At 39.4% G+C, this 16,948-nt stretch overlaps 1 protein-coding gene across 5 annotated transcripts in view; it reads right to left on the reverse strand.

Annotated features, from left to right (window-relative positions):
- Positions 1-2,233: 2,233 nt before the first annotated feature.
- The window catches only part of RUNX1 (RUNX family transcription factor 1), a 203,260-nt gene continuing 188,545 nt past the window's right edge, over positions 2,234-16,948 (reverse strand). For all 5 annotated transcript variants that reach the window (XM_032778425.2, XM_075073660.1, XM_032778410.2 and 2 more), the window contains 2 exons: positions 9,945-10,106; positions 2,234-6,825 (listed from right to left, as the gene is read on the reverse strand). In XM_032778425.2, the coding sequence (XP_032634316.1) occupies positions 6,332-6,825; positions 9,945-10,106 (656 nt within the window). In that variant the 3' untranslated portion in view covers positions 2,234-6,331. The remainder of the gene's footprint in view (positions 6,826-9,944; positions 10,107-16,948) is intronic.

Here is a 16,948-nt window from a genome sequence, read left to right on the forward strand (position 1 = left end):
AAACTGGTTCATTATTTGATGCATACAGTGAGGAAACCTCCTTAACAATAGGCTTTATAATTATAAGCCATTAAAATCTGTCATTCACAGTGTGACATGCAACCAAATGCAACAGTTCATTTGTCCACCATGTCATTCCTCCTCTCACGAACAGCCACTTCTGTCCTTTGTCTCCATCACTTTCCCCACTTGGCACCCTCTCCCAGTTCTTTACCCTCTTCCTGCCCTTCCCAAATCAGCCAAAGGCTGAAGACCAGAGTGCTCTTACTCCACTCCCAAAATAAGGTATCAGGGAACTACCTGGAGCTATCAGGGAACAGCAAGAGTGGAGTATTCTGGTGGCAATGGCTCCTCTTGAAGCTCTCACCTTCCTTCTTATCTGTCCAGACAGCAAGCTCATCTTGGGAGGTGGAAGGCATAGGCATCTCCTCAGAGTCCTTCGCAGCTCCACACTTCCTTGGGAGATAGCTGGGCAGCAGATGGTGGCTTGCAATGTCTCCTTCCATGTGCATGAAGAGGGAAGGTGCTGCCAACACACACCTGGGACCTGCACATAGTGATGTCACCTCCACAACCACACAAGCCCAGGGCATGCTCCTTGGACAATGTCTCTTCCTTCCACCCCCACACCAGTTGGCAGCCATTGTGGACTATTGTCCAAGCTGCTTCAGTCCAGTTTACATTGTCAACTTTAGCAATACTGCAGGACTGGGAGTCTCAAGGGGCTCCAAAGTGAAACTTATTGTGAAATGTGTTATGGTTGAAAGCTCTGGTTTGGATCCCCCTAGACTTGTCTAGCAAGGCCACTCTCACCCCCTCCTATCAACCTAAGCAAGCTGAGAGTGCCACTCTATTAGCCTCAGTATTGTTTTCAAGAACTAAGACAAATATTTTCACTGAACGTGCCCTTGATATAACAGTGTTTGCTAAATGGTGTTTGTTGCCTCCCTGCTTGGCATATTTAAGCGAGAAACCAAATGAATAGATTCTCGGTACCTCACCCATTTTTCTACAAGTGCACTCACTACGGTTGTGTGGCTTTTCCCAGGCAAAGGAGGAAAATTTTTGTGGGGGACCTGTGCTGAAATAGCAGCAGCCCAATACTGGCTGACATGTGTTTGTGCTGGGGAAAGTGCTGCTATGGGGTCATACTGAACTGAGTTACCAGTAATTCTGTCAGACGAGCATGTCAGAGCAAGCTTCCATAGAACATGGTTCTGTCTGGAGTGTGGCTTATATGGTTACTGTGGCCAGTAAGAGAGTTTAACCATCTGGAATTTGGAAACAGTTTTCACTTAGTTCATGTTTCTGACCATAATTTTACAGGGATTACATGAATCATCACATGAGGGACTGTGTGGTGTCTGACAAGGTGTAATATAGCAGAACAGATTCTCTTTATATTGGCTTGTTCTGTAGATCTCATTGACAGCATAAACGAAGGCAAATCTGATATATACTGTACTGCACCTTGCTGTATGGAAAGACGTATAAGTGGCTTAATTTGTATTATATGATATAGTGTACTCATAAATTTAGAGTGAAGCTACAAAAACATATTTTAAAATATATGCACAAATGGAAGATTTAAGATTGAACTTTCAGTCTTAGCTCTGTTGATCCACTTGATTCCCTGACATTAATGTTTCATTAATGCTGGTCGTAGGCATAAAATTTCATTTATTTTTTTTAAATTGCCAATGCCCCTTGTGAGTTACTTTATCTAGAACTATTTGTTTTGCTGCTTCCTGAATTAAAGTACTGCTCAGCAGAGCCAGACCGAATGCATCCTACTAAGCCAAATGAAGTGGTGGAAGAGATAAAATACTGTCGAAACACCTACTGAAGACAGCAAGTCTCTTCTGAAACAGGGAAAATTTACTGTAATGTTTTGTATTTGAAGAAAATCTAGAGTGGGAGAGAAGATATAGGACCTCTTGGAAAGTTCTGATTTAATTAAGAAGCCAGAAACTTAATTCAATTGTTAGGTCTCCGCAGCACTTAAAGTTCTATTTTGAAGACTCAAGAGGCCTAATAGGTCTTGTGCTGGCCTTCTCTAGAAGGGTATGGAATTTAAAAAAAAAAAAAAAAGAGTAAGCATGTCAGCATATGACTGGCAAACTATAAGGAAAATCTTTCTGAAATTGTGACTGATACCTTGCCAATGGCCTTTCACTATTGGAGTTATAGGCTATTCCCTTCCTAATAAAAGAACAAACCAATACAGTGTGCATACTTGTCAAACATTTTATTTGTCATTCACACTAATTATAATATTGAATTTACAGAAGAAACTGTGGTACAAAGAAAGAAAGCAAGTCTCCATTAGAACTAAGTTAGCAGTCCAGCTGCTCGGCATGCTAGTCATCATGAATTGTCCTGTAGCACTGGACACTGCCTTCCCTATGTACAGTAAGTGTCTACTTTGACATGGTATCTAGAGACATCTTGTAGTGGGGGAAATCTACTCCATTTTCTTTTCCTATCTGGTTAAAAAAACAACAGCAACAAATAAACCACCAGTGCTTAAAAGTTTCCCCTTCTGAAAAAGTTCAGGGTGACAGTGTTGAAGGAAAATGTGACCATTCCAGTACATGCAACATCTGTTTTGTAAACATATCCAGTAAATGCTGAACAAATATACTCTGATGCTGTTCTGATAGGATCACATTTCCTATTGCGTTTTCTATCAGATTTACCATACAGTCATTTCAGACTGAAAGTTTCTTTTTTTAAATGAAGTCATAACTGTCACAGCCAGAAAACCACAAAGAACCCACAGGTTTTTGCACATTCATTTCTTCCCTACAAAAAAAATAAAATAAAATAAAAAAGTGAAGTGTGTTTGACAGAGACCATGCTATAACTGTTTATAAAAGTGAATAAAATGTAGTTAATTTTGAAGCCTAAAATAACTAAGTTGAAAAGAAACAAGCTTCACTTTAGTATTTTGCCAACACAAGGATTTCATTAAAAACACAGAAAAATTTTAAAAATGCAGAGTAATTACAAGCACTAACAATATTTTGCTATGTAGCTTTTAAGTCTATTTACAATAAATACAAGTCTGTTGATGCAACTCTTCTATAGTAAGGAGAAAAAAATGCCAAGTGATCAGTACTGACCAAGCTAAATTAAGAAAAAATGTTATGATGCAGGTAAATAAGAAAGTATTTTGCTCAAATAAAAAATAATCTATTATTTCTGAATTTTCAAACAAATCAATGAAAAAGATCACTCAAAATATAATAATGTATGTTTCAAGGACACAGGTAAACCAGGACACATATCAACTGTCTCAGACTGTGGGCCACTTTCTGGAAATTGCTTGTCTCCTTTCCAAAAAATGATTTATCATAATTATGCATAAAATCCTCAGTAGCAGTAAGACAGGATGGGCCTGACTGCCACTTACATGAAGGACTGCTCTGCTGTATAACGGGGGGACTTAGAGTACGTAGAAATGTAATTTATAGAGCAGTGGAAAGGGGCCGTCATGCAAATGAGAGTCAAGTCCTATATTTACTCAAGTCTAAGAGTAATTTGACTGCTAAGCCGGGTTGTTTCAAACATGGTTACAAATTATATTTTGCAAAAGGAACATTCAAACCCAACCCTTGGGGGAAAATATGAATAATTGTCTATTTTAGTGGGATTAGAATCCTGAACTGTCTGCAGGGGCAGAACAGTTTGTAGGGAAATGGAATTGTCCTTTTAGGTTTAATTCCACAACGGGAATGATAAAACTGAATTAATCTGAGAGGCACGAATACAGGAAATGTCTTGCTTAAACTTCTTTCTTTTACCTGCTAAGTGCTTTTGTACAGTCTCAAAGATATGCCACATATATTGTCCTCATCATTTGTTGATGATCAAGACAATTCCTTAAAAACAAAGTATGTGGCTACTGGGCATGAAGGGGGGGGATGGTTTTCAAAAGACAGATGTGGTTTGTTTTCTGGCCAATTTATGATTTTTCACGAGGACTTGTGTGGATTCCAGTCTAAGCAGTGAAGGAGGACTTTTTTCAAGGTCACTGGAGACAAGAGACACTGACTATGCAAAGTGTCACAAAGGCAAGTTAAAGTTCAGTATGGACACTGTACTTTCAAAATATACTTTAACACTTTGTGTCTTCCACTTCTTTTGTTCTTAGCAAATTTAATATATAATTATGCTGAACTAAAAGGACAATGCCAATTTACTTATTTTAAATAATAAGAAAACAACTTTGAGCTTCCACTGATATCCTTTGAAACATTCCCCCATTTTCTGCATGAGAATAACCTTATTGACCATGTTAGATGCTTCAATCTGTAACTTGTTTTATTCCAAAGTGCTTCTGCATCTGACCAAAACAAAGAAGCAAAACCTAACATATATATATATATTTATATAAAGAAAACTCAAAAAAAATTGTTTTAAATAAGTCCAGCTGTTTTGCTGCCTGCAGCCAAGGATCTTTGTAATTCAAATCCTTTAAAAAAAAATTTTAAACATCGAACACTGATCTGAAGTCCTGCTTTCAAATACTCTTCTGAGTTGACCTGCAATTGTTTCACTAATTTAAGAGGTACATTAAATAACAATCAGATCATTTTGAATGCACACATGTCAACATCAGCAGTTTGTAATTAACGAGTAGTACAACAAATGCATTCAGACCAAACCCTCTAATAAAATAGTGCCTTAAAATTTACAGTGACATCTGATATGTTTGTGCTGTTAACGATGGGCAACAGTGATGATTCCATAATAGCAGATTAGTACTCTTATAATGCATTTAAAATTTTCTACAGGACAGAATATTCTGTGCACCAGTTTTGAATATTCTTTTTCCTTCAGAACTATATGACTACAAAACTTTTAAACTCCACTTGTTTGATATTCTGCTTTCCAGTTGAGTCTGATAGCACTTTTCAGCTCCATTTACTTGTGATTTCTTAATTTCTTTATTTTTAGTACACTGGTATGTAGAGTATTGTGCTGGAAACATTGGATGAAATCCTGACCCCATTTAAGTCAATGGCAAATCTCCAATTGACTTAAATGGCACCAGGATTTCACGCGTGGAATGCCAGCTACATGCTAGATTCTGTCCTTGAATGAGTACTTGACTCCTACTAAAGTCAATAAGAAGCCCAAACAAGATCAATAGCAGAATATGGCCCTAAATATTTGGTTGCCCAGAGATGCTTGATACCATTATGTCTGCTTTACAAATTATATACTTCCATACTGCTGATCCTTCAAGTGACCGTTGGTGCTGAAAGACCAGCAGAGGAAAAGAATGACTTTATAGGGTTTCAAGTGGCAAATTAAATAAATGGAGCAAAATGTAAACAATATGGCTAGATAACTAGACAACACATTACCCATCGTTATCTCAGCCTTTTTTCAATGTTATAAATTTAACTTTGGCTGCTACCAAAAAAAAAAGAGCATATTTAAATAATAATAGTATCAAAAAATAAGAAAAGTCTAAACATCAAGCATAAATATTGAGGAGATCATAATAGTACAGTAGTTGAAAATGACCTAAGGCTGTAGCCATTGCATTACACAAAGTCCAAAAGAAAGAAAGTTAAATTACCTCATTGAAAAGGGGCTGATTCTTTCAGCTGACAAAGCAATAAAGAAGCAAGCATGATTTTTTTTTAAAAAATGAATTTTTTTTGCAATATATAAGGTGCCAAAAAAGAAATAAAAGAAGTTAGATGCAAAGCAGGATGAGTTGCATCCTTAAAAAATTAATAATAATAAAAAAAATCCATATTCTTTGGAATATATAACTTGGTAAAAAAAAGTCAATGTCCAAGATATAAAACTTCTCATTCACAGCATTGCTAAATCAGAAGCATTCACAGTTTCCCTCTGGGAATCTTCCTATACTTCCTTATAACTAACACGTCCATATGATTAAGTATACTCACTAAAATTGTGTTAGATTTAAGTCTTAAAATTAGAAGTGAACTAAAGCACTTTTTAGGACTTTGGAGACCTCCAAAATCAAGGATGTTTGGAGGCCATTGGTCTGAAAACAGCCTGGGTGTCTATCTACCCACCTTCCCTATCTCTAGACCAGCTTAAATGTTCTCCTTTCCAGAAGTTCAGCCCTTGAAAAAGGCTACTTTTCTGGAATGACATCCCTTCACTGATTGGCTAACACCATGACATCATTCCTGAAGTACTGACTTTTGGATCGTTTGCTTATGAAAGTGATGTATAAACATGGCAGTGCCCACAGGCAAGAAAGGTATTTATGGGATACCTATGGGCATCAGCAGATAAAAAGCACTTTAGTCCTGGCCCATCTCTACTTATAATTAATTCAATATGGTCGCCATACTGCTTCTTCCAGCCTTGCTGTGGTGACCATGTTGGTAGGGGAGTTGCTGTGACTACCTTCTGCCTCCACCACATCGCTTTGGTTTGGAAGATTGGGGTTGAGGAGAGTAGACCCTGTGGAAGCATTAGTGCAAGGAGGGAGGATACGTGGGGGTGACCGATCTCCCCCAGACATCATGGAGAACTGGTATGACCCTGCTGATGTTCCATAATAGAGATGGTAAGAAGGTGAGCTGGTCTGAAATGGGCTACCTTGAGACTGAGAAGAGCCAGGATATGGAGGAGGGAGATAAGTGTGATATCTTGTGGCTGTGGTCATAGCAGACATACCAATTCCTATTCCTGAACTGACAGGCGTTGGGGTGTAGGTGAATGCTCCAGGATAGTGCATACGAGGATCAGAAATTGAAGGAAGAGTAGAGAACGGGCGATCAATTCCCACCCTGGGATCACTGAATGCTGTTAGGTCAGAAGCACCTAGTTTTTGAGAGAAGAAAAACAAACCAATTTTAAATGGAAGGAACAAGATTTTAATGAGTCAAGAAAGGACAATGCTTTCTCATGGTGGATCAGTGATAGGGTATTGGTAACACTGACTATCTGAAACATTTGAATTCATTTCAGTAAAGGGGCAATTAAGAGGATTGCCCATGCCTTATAGGTTTATATTTGTTTTTTTGTTCTCATAGCACTTACAGCCTATGCAACATTTCCAGCTTCAGAGTGCTCTATAAACATTAACAAAATAGTCATCACAGTGCCTATGTGAAGCAGAAACATAATAGTAACAAGTAGTTTTGGAGAGGGGGAAACCGAGACACCAAAGCTAAGTAATTTGCCAAGGACCACACATTGGCAGAGATGGGACATTGAATGCAGGTGTTGCAGGTTTTCAGTCCAGTGCTCAGTCTCTTGTTGTAACTGCCTTATCTGTCTGTCTTAAAGATGGAAAGCTCCTTGGAGCAGATTCTGTTTTTAGGTATACATATGTGAGTTCCGCACACTACTACTAATAATAGTGGTCCATGTTGTCTATCAGCCTTACTGAAGTTAAGAAAAATCAGGTCTCTTTAAGGTGTATGAAGTTGGACACTGAAAAATGGAATGTCCTGAAATCACGACTGACTTTTGAAAATCTTGGCTTTAAGAAGTCAATAAAATGACATCTATTGCAGATTTGTTTCCAAGCAGGATACTTTGGGATTAAAAGATTGAACTGTTTTTTTTAATGGAAATGTTTCACACCTGACTGAGCTGAACATCTGATATAACAGCTAAACTCTGCTCCCATTGGTTTGACACATATGAAAGTGGGCTCTCCCACACTATCGCCTCCTCCAAAGGGATTAAATAACCTGAACAGATAATGGCCTCCTTAAAAGGGTCTTCATCCTGACTCAAATGAATGGAAGCTGTCAGTCACCTGAGGTGGCAGCTATCAAAATAACAATAATAAGAAAACTTTCCCAAAAACAACTCTTTTCAGACAAGAGGTGGAGTCTATATGAAAGGAGAGTGTGTACAGAAGGAAGCATTAGTATGTGGAAGAAGGAAAACAAAGCGGTCTGCTCTGACTGGATTGAAAGGTAGAGCAGATATACTACAGTGTCAGGTTCTGAACGTTTGTCATAGCCGGATTTCTTCAATGAGTTTCTAAACCTTTCTTAGTTCCTTAGAGTATTTTTGTGTGCAAGTGTGAATTTTACTGGGGGAGTTACAATGATACAAAGAGATATTTTATGTTAATATGGAAGAGTATTTAAAATATAAATAATATCCCACAAACAAAAAACTTAATTACAAACAAGTTAAGGTTGCTTGAAGGCAAAACGCACCCAACTAGACCCATGAAAGCAAGGAAATTGCAAGTGAAAGAAGCACTCAGTTATCACACTAACTCTGGTCACTGACAGATTCTGCATCTCAACAGGGAAACCACTTCCACCTCCAATAGATACAGAAACAAATGACACCCCCCAAATTCATCTGATGTGCTATAATGTAAAACCTTCTCACAGCTTCCCACAAAAAATATCTCATCATACAGTAACCTAGTGTGCGTATTTCTATAGTAACTATAAGTGAATTTCCTTGTGGTCAGAGTTAAGGTTTTGTAATACGGTCTGAGTGAGATGAACTCAGGGCATGTGGTGTATTTCTTTATCTGTTGGAGTTGGAAGTGATTTTCCTGTCAGTGATAATGTTACGCTGGAGTGGTAAGGGAAGATGAAAGAGTGTTGCCTTTACATAGACACCTATATGCATGTATGAACCGGAAAAAAATGGGGGCAAAAATATGTCTTTAAAAAAAAGAGTTTAAATTAGTTATCCTACCATCTTTAACACACACACACACACACACACAATCTGTATGTTAAAGGTGGTCAAAATGTTTGGTTCCAAAACAATTTTCAACCAAAAAATGTTTTTTCATTGGTAAATAAAATCTTTCCTGAACAATTTTAGTTCTGTCTGAAAATTTCTGGTTAGTCAGCAAATGATTTTTTTCCCATTTTTTCTTTTTTCTTTCTCACTTTTTTTATTTTGCTCGTGGATAAGGGGGCGGTGGGAGGAAAAAAAGGAGAGAAAAAGGGAGAAAAAACAAAAATAACCAAAATGTTTCATTGCTTTGGTTTTAGCTTGTCAATGAAAAACCAAACAAAAACATTTCACAGAAGATTTTTTTTAAAATAAAGTTTTAATTGTCTACAAAAATCCATTAGCAATTTCCAGCCTGCTCTAATATCTAGCTGTCCCCTAATCTTAACAAAATAACCTACTTCTACTAAGAAGCCCAGATAAGGATAGGTGAGTGATTAAAAAGTGCATCTTTGAAAACAGTATTTTTAAGCAGGTACAACCCACTACAAGTCCAACAGCAGCATAGACTATAGGCCACTCAAGGGGTCCCATTGAGGTCAGAAAGATCTCTAGCTACTCCAGCAAGGCCAAAATTTGCTGCCATGGAGTAAAGTGTAGAATTCATGATGGTGAACACCCAAATGTTGATTCAAGATGTGGGGTTTAATGTCAGTAGATGGACTGTGGTAAATGATACAAAACCAAGTGGTAAGTGTTCATTTAGAGATACCATTTTTATGTTGGCCTGTAAAGTTCTGCAGTGCAATTCAACAAAGACATAACATAATACAGTAAAACACAACACTTAAAATGTCAAAAACCCACCATCCTCTCTTCAGCTGTAAGCCCCTAATCTGCTGTGATCTGTTCTGAATTTAGAGTGAGGAAGGAAGCAGAGATGAAACATCCGCAGCATTCATTTCTTGGCAGATATTGCAGCTCTCCAGCTATCTAAACTATTTGTATAGTTCTGCATATCTCCTATTTCAAAGCAGCTAAAATTAATTTCTCTTTTGGTTTTTGACAGTGACATTCTGGATTTCCCCATCACCTAGCTAAAGCCAAGTAAACACTTGAAAATTTTTTCTTGCAGACTCAAAATGTATTTCATCCCAATTTGAGTAAAAAGGTACCAACATGCTAAGAAGCTCCAACCACTGGTATCACTGTGGTTTGGAAACAGCCACATGGCTATGGTGGTACCTGTTTAGTGTGAATAACTTTTAGGTACTTACTTGAGAGTCGGCTTGAGAGCTCCGCAGTGAGGGATGTCATGCCACTAGCTCTCCCAGGTGAAATTGGAGTGGCAGGGTGCACTGAGGGAGTGGCGATTGATCCCAAGTACTGGTAGGACTGATCATAGGACCATGGAGGAGATGGCTGTACTTGCCTTGTATCTGCAAAGAAAAAGAAGAGTTGTGAGGTTATTTTTAGTCTCTAAACACCATGATCAAACATAGGAACTGAACCAAATGGTTTATACAGAAACTTATCATTACAATTCACTTCAAACATTCCCCTTTATTAAGACACCCTCAGATGAATCGCTTTTTAAAATGTTATTTGTGCTGCTGTGATTTTTGATCAGATGAAGCTTTTTGATAATTCACATTGATGGTGATCAGGGAAAAGCGGATTAAACTTCCCAAGGTGAAAGTGTCAATGCACAAACTGTTCATGGTTGAGATACCTTAGTATTTCAGTCAGGCAGTGTTGTTGCTACTGTGCCACAAAAGTAAGACTCGCATGCCACTGAGTAGAAGACAGCTATACTAAACTGTGACAATTTAGACTGGGATTTTCAAAGGATCCTAAGGGAGTTAGGTGCCCAGTTCAAAAGGATGTGGGTATCTAATGCCCTCAAGCTTACTTGAAAATTCCAGTCTTAGTTCTGTGACAATTAATTTTGTTAGAGATAGTGATTACAGAAGGTCTGTTACTAGAGAAGAATGCAACTACTAGAGCTGGATGAACTTCAGAATTAGGAGTTCTTGTGCAAACCTCTTGGAACTGAAAAATTGGGAAAACAGGATATTTCATTATTTTTGGTGCTTCTAGGTGAAATCTGGAAATGCAAACAGTTTATTTTTTTAAATAGAGACAAAAGATAACCAATTATTTTTTAGCCTCAGAACTAGTTTGGCTTAAGTTTGGGGTCAAAGGTTTGCAGCAGGGATGAGAGGTAGTATTTATATTTGTCCAAAGCAGTGTGTCCATAGTACGAACCACCTCTTTTTGCCACATGCGTCTGATGAAGTCGGTATTCACCCACGAAAGCTCATGCTCCAAAACGTCTGTTAGTCTATAAGGTGCCACAGGATTCTTTGCTGTTTTTGCCACATGAGCATCCACATCTGGAACTGGCATTTTCCCCATCTGCACAAGCTGCCTTTTTACTTTCAGAAAAAAACACAAAGCAAGAATGGAAATTGTCTCTTTTTCCCACAAATCTGTGGTTTCTCACTAGTTTTCCCAGCTATGAGAATTTTCTCCTACTGCTCAAACTGACTAATTGTCTCTTTGAAAGAAGCAAATATCAGAGCGGCAAAAAGCTGATACTATGCACAGAATGGATACCAGCATGGAAAGAAATGCTCAAGTTCAAGGTGAAGGACTTTGAGCTTCCATAAGAAACCACATTTGAAGGTTTGTTGAGAATTATGGAGATGAGATTTAAATTTTGTTTCTTTCATTTGTTTGGAAGTGGAGATTTATCCAAAAGCAGAGTGGAGTAACCTGGCCTTTTAAAAAATTACTTGTACGACCACTTGCAGATTAAACCTACTAAATCAATCTAGTCCCATTGATTTCAATATGTTTATTCACCTGAGTACCAGGATAATTGGATCCTGGAAGGACCAATTCTAGCAGGGAAACTGTATAGTTCAGTCTTTTTGCCCATTCAGCCTTGGTGAATCTGCTGAGACTGCTATCCCAGAAGCCAATTTTTTTTACCTATTTTATCTGAAGGGTTTTCTAATACCCACACCACTGCAGAAGAAGGTCCTAGTGAGTTTCCTGGACTCTCTGCTTTTCTTCTTTCCTTGGAGGGAGGACGCTCCACTTCATTTGTATTTGCTTCTGTTTTCCTTCACCACCAGTTATGGTAGGAAAACTATTTCAAAGAGGGAAGGATCTTGTAGCATGCCCTAAAAGTGGTCATACTCTGAATTATTCTAATCTGCCCTGGAAGTTTGTTTCACAGCGGAACCCCCACAACTCAGCATACTTATCTCCTGGTCTCACGTGCTCTGTCTTGGCCTGTAGGTATTGAAGAAAAGTGAGGAAGGATCTCTACCTATGGGATTGACATGTGACTGCCTTTGGGAAGGAGCTGCAGCTATCTCTCATCATTCTCTGGCTCTTCATGGAGAGGAACGATGGGAGGCATTGTCACACCACCTATTCCAGTTATGCCATGTAGATGGGTCAGCACCACCTTCTCACTGATTGTGTCTAAAACTGAAGGAGTTGGCAGTTTGAACACTGAGATATGAACTCTACCCTTCTTTTAATGCCAGTATGACTACCTCAGTACTGTGCCCTGGCCAGAAACCCAAGAGTGGTGTATTTTGTGATGCAGGCACATGTCCATTAGCAACTGGACAGAGGCTACCAATATATTGGATCTAGCTCATTCAAGATCCACTGTCAATTACTATTGACCTGAGATGGATTTGAAGCAGTGACCAAGAGATGAAAGGCTCTGTATCCCGTTACTAACCCCATAACCCATCTAAGTTTTCCTCAGGTAAAAAAAAATATAAGTGCCAAAAATCAACCTTATATTTTGTTACATGAATTCCCAAACACATAATTTTCATTAGTACTTGTCCTAGAATGGCCTTAAAAATGAAGAGCTCTGATTGGTTAACAAATTGCATACCATTCTATAATGCTAATACAGCATAACCACCGTACTGGGTTAGAAACTCACTGACCCCATCTGCCTCTTCCTTCAGTCATTTACTACCAAATAAAGCAATGAAAATATCACTGGAAAATTCTGTAGGGTTTTTTTTTGCTGGGAGGGGGGTGGGGGTGCGGGGAAGGGTAGACTTCTGTCACTGTTTCAGCATTTAGGGCTTCGTTCAACTCCCACGGTCAATGGGAGCATTTCCACTGACTTCAAAGGGAGCTGGAAATATTTCTGATATCCTTCTTCAGCTATCTTAACTTAAACTGGAACCACAAACTGCCACAGTTTAAAGAAATACACCCCCCCCCCAACTCACCATTCTCTTCCCAATCAGAGTAAAGATTTAAATGTTTCAAAATGTAGCAACCTGGGGTGGGGAAATTGGTATGTTGGGGAGAGGTGTTGGGGGGCGGGTGTGTGAGAGAGAGAGAGAGAGAGAGAAGTTAAATATATGAAAACCTGCTTTAAAAAAATCTGAGTTTCTTCCCAAACCACAGTGTCTCCAAAAGAATCTGCAGAGAGAGCTAGAGGTACTCCAGTTTAAGTTGAAAATAATAGGGGCTTTAGGGGATTTGGGGTCTTAAAGCCAAATAGGATTGCAGAATTATTTAAAAGGAGAGCAAAACAGCATGAAGTCAGTGGAGCTGCAGTTGTTTACACCAATCTGAAGATCTGGGCCCAATTCTTCCTGCATTTCTTCTATTAGCATGTACTTTCATTTCTGCTTTTCATCATAGGAGAAAATATATTTTAAAAAATGAAAACAGTTACTAATTGCAATAAAACACTCCAGGGCAATAATTACAGCACAGTAATTCACACCTTGTTGTGTAGTCACTAGCTCTCGGCTTCCTGCCTACCATCTTTCATGGACCATCTTTCATGCCTTGTCATGTTGCAGTGTCATGAAAAAGTTGTGGTGTTTGGCTTTTTAGAAAACACCCTTGTAATGAAACAGTGCCAATATTGTTTAATGGTTAATAAAATAAGCTTTGGTAAAAGACTCAGGTAAGAGGGTTAAAATCTCTTTCCTTCCATGTTGCTTCTTGGGGTCTCATATATAGCATTTTTCTAATGATTGTTGCAGTGGAAAATCAAAGCCTAATTTGCAGAAGGTTGGCACCTTCACAGAATGTTGGTAGTAATTCTGCCTTCTGACCTGAGATTTCACTGTCAATAGTATGTCAGCAGGTGGCGCTGGAGAACTTTTTGCACTGCCCTCATAACTGTTAGCACATATTCCAGCTAATATGTGCTTGGCACCAAATAATTGCACTACAGAAGTATCATGCTTCAACAGTGGTGATTTTCCAGTACTCTCTGACCCACGATTGCAAACGGTAGTAAGTTTGGCTTTGAGCCCACATGCAAAATGCCATGCAACTATCCCAAGAACTGTCTAAGCTATTTATATAATACTTGTAACGCTCTTTAGTCCAGTACAACCCACAACACCTCTGGTGCAGTTTCTTTAAGTACAACTGTACTCTGAAAAGTGACTGCGTAAACGTAGTGCCTTCTTACTTAGCAGATCTGTTCCCTGTGGGTATTCACTCTCATTTGCTGACTTTAGGGACTTTTTCTCCTTTTTTACTGTTTGTTAGCACTGCAGAACAAGAGTGAGCAAATACCTGCCAGGCAATGGAGTTGCACAGCTATAAATCAAGGCAAAATTTGGCCTACAGAACCTTTATTAATGGCGAGGATGCATGAGGAGGACAGAATTCAGTTTGGCTTCAGAGCCCAAAGTGATTTTGTGGGACAGTCATTAAAAAACCTCCCAAATAGCTTTTTATCTGTAAACTGAGCACACATGACATAGAAATCAGTGAGACACAACAAACCCAGAGCTCCATGATGCCGTTTCTATAGAAGCACTTTTCAGAGCAGACTTACACTTCAAAATGCACAGCAAAATAAAGCCAGATGCTGGCTGGTGTAAATCAGCACAGTTCCACAGACTTCAATAGTACTGTGCCAATTTACCCAAGCTGAGATTTTGGCCCCTTTGTTGTGGTTGAGGGTGGGGTCTGTTTTATTCACCCACTCATTTCTAAGGTAAAAAAAGATCTTACAATCTGAAACTTCTTAATCATTGTGGTATAAAACTAATTCCTTAAAGAGATTGGAAGTTTTAAGTTTAAATGGTCAATCAGATATGGAAATCAGATAGCAGGTACCACTGTGCCTATGAGAATGAAGAGAACTTGCTTAATGATTATGTGAATTTCTGTCTTGTCTGTGTTTGGAAGGACACAATCTGCCTTTGGAGCGGCTTTGTGCCACCATAGTACAGAGTGAGACAGCAACTCAGTGTGTCATTGTAGATCAGACATTACAGTCTGATCTTAGCCAAGTGGAGCAATGTGAGCCAAATCTCACTATGACATAGTGTGTTTACTGGAAGCTTCAGCAAGGAGCTGCAGGATGTGAGTCAGTACTTTATGGTGCGAGTCAGGATTGAGAATGATGCATCAGTAATCAGCAAGGTAATAGGTACCCCCTAGACTAGATTTGGGTGCATTTTACCTGGACACCCCTGGCTAAACTAGGGTAATTCCAAAGGCACCACGGGAAAATAATGTTTCATTCCCACAAACAATACATACCTAGCTAAAAAGTCTTATTATCTTGACATCTTGCCTTCCAGAAATGATTTTACAGCACAGGGTCAATGGGTAAAAGGGAGTCACCCACAAGTATATACAAGTCGCAAGTAGTTGCTTAGCCAGATATCTGTATCAGTTAAAATTCCATAATAACATGAGTCAGTTGCCGGGATAGCATGCTGCAGACAAAATGTGAAACAGCCTCTGCAGTTGCCAGCCATTTCTCTCAAGTTACAAAAATGTCTGTCAGTCACATGCAAAAATTTCTACCAGTCACATAATGTCAAGCTTTGCAACTCCTCCACCATCCTGGCTAACACCTTAACGGGAACAAAAGATGGGATGAAGGAAGGGTGGGATCCCATCTCAATGGCTGAGCAGGGGCTCCCCCCTACTAAACTATATCCCCTAAGTCCTGAACCCACCGAGCTGGATTCCACCACGTGAGGGTCATCCTGTCCTCATTACCCGGCCCGCCTACTGTAATCATGGCTATGTGTAACCCATTATATGAGCGATGTACCCTCACTGCTCCCCTACTGTATCTTGACCTCACCCACCATACACCCCGCATTGGGGACATTACAGACTGTATATATTATATGCTAACCAATAACCAAATACCAACGTCCCCTATACTCTGTATGTTACCCCCGATGACTAATAACTGACGCATCAAACTCTGTGTATCATCTTTATTTAAATATTCTCTAATGAACATTTAAATGTCATCCCAGAGGGAGATAAGAAATGACTAGGGCCATCAACTACTTTACAAAGCTTCACTGACTCCAGTATTCATTTGCTTTTTCCCCACTGCCTGCATGATTTGCCAAACTTTCCAAAGGGAAGCCGTTCTCATAATGCAAATTTCCCTCTCTGCCAGTGTGAGTAAGTCAGGAATGGTCTTGATTAGACACATTCATTCAGAGAGGTTTCTTGCCAAACAGGGGCAATGGGCTGAGAAGAGGGAAGTTTTAGGCCTCAGGAAAAAAATGAAGACATTTTGCAAAGTTCTTTTCATTTTTTTTCTCTCATCCTCTTTCCTTTTACTCTCCCTTATTTCTCCATAATCTTTCACATGCCTTTCTCCGCTTCATCCACTGCTACCCTCATCATCTCCCATCTTCCGTTTACTCCTTCCAACCCCAGGTGCGCAAAGGACAGACTGGGGCCCTACAATCTTGCATTGATTTGACCTGATCTCCCATCCTGCAGCATAACCAACATGGCTCCATCACTCTCTCCCTTTCCTACCAACGTGGGGCCCAACAACTCACAAAGACAAGCCCTAAATCCCAGCCTACAGCAGCACTTTGGAAAGCTGTGTCACCTATCAGCAGCTGAAAGGATTAGTCAGTTGCTTTGAGAAGGTGGCACTTTCCAAAGGGCAAGGTCATCGCTGGCAGCAGCAGACACACAAGGCAAACATTCTAATGCTTCTCAGTGCTGGAAGATGAGGAACTGGAAAATTACAGAGCAAACTGTAAAAATTCCCCCCTCTGCTATTTCGTTATTCAGGGTGCTTCCCCTGAGCATGACACATGGTGGAAACTACTACGCTGCTCTGCCACACCACAGAGCCATTTCCCAGTGTAACAGCTGAGGAGATGTTTGGGATTCATGGAAGTGGGCACAAATTTTAGGGACAGGACTTTTAAAGCCACATAAGGGCTTGAAAATTGGAAATGAACGGGAATTGGACATCCAA

Source organism: Chelonoidis abingdonii, chromosome 1 (assembly GCF_003597395.2).
Source record: "Chelonoidis abingdonii isolate Lonesome George chromosome 1, CheloAbing_2.0, whole genome shotgun sequence".
Taxonomy (NCBI): Eukaryota; Metazoa; Chordata; order Testudines; family Testudinidae; genus Chelonoidis; species Chelonoidis abingdonii.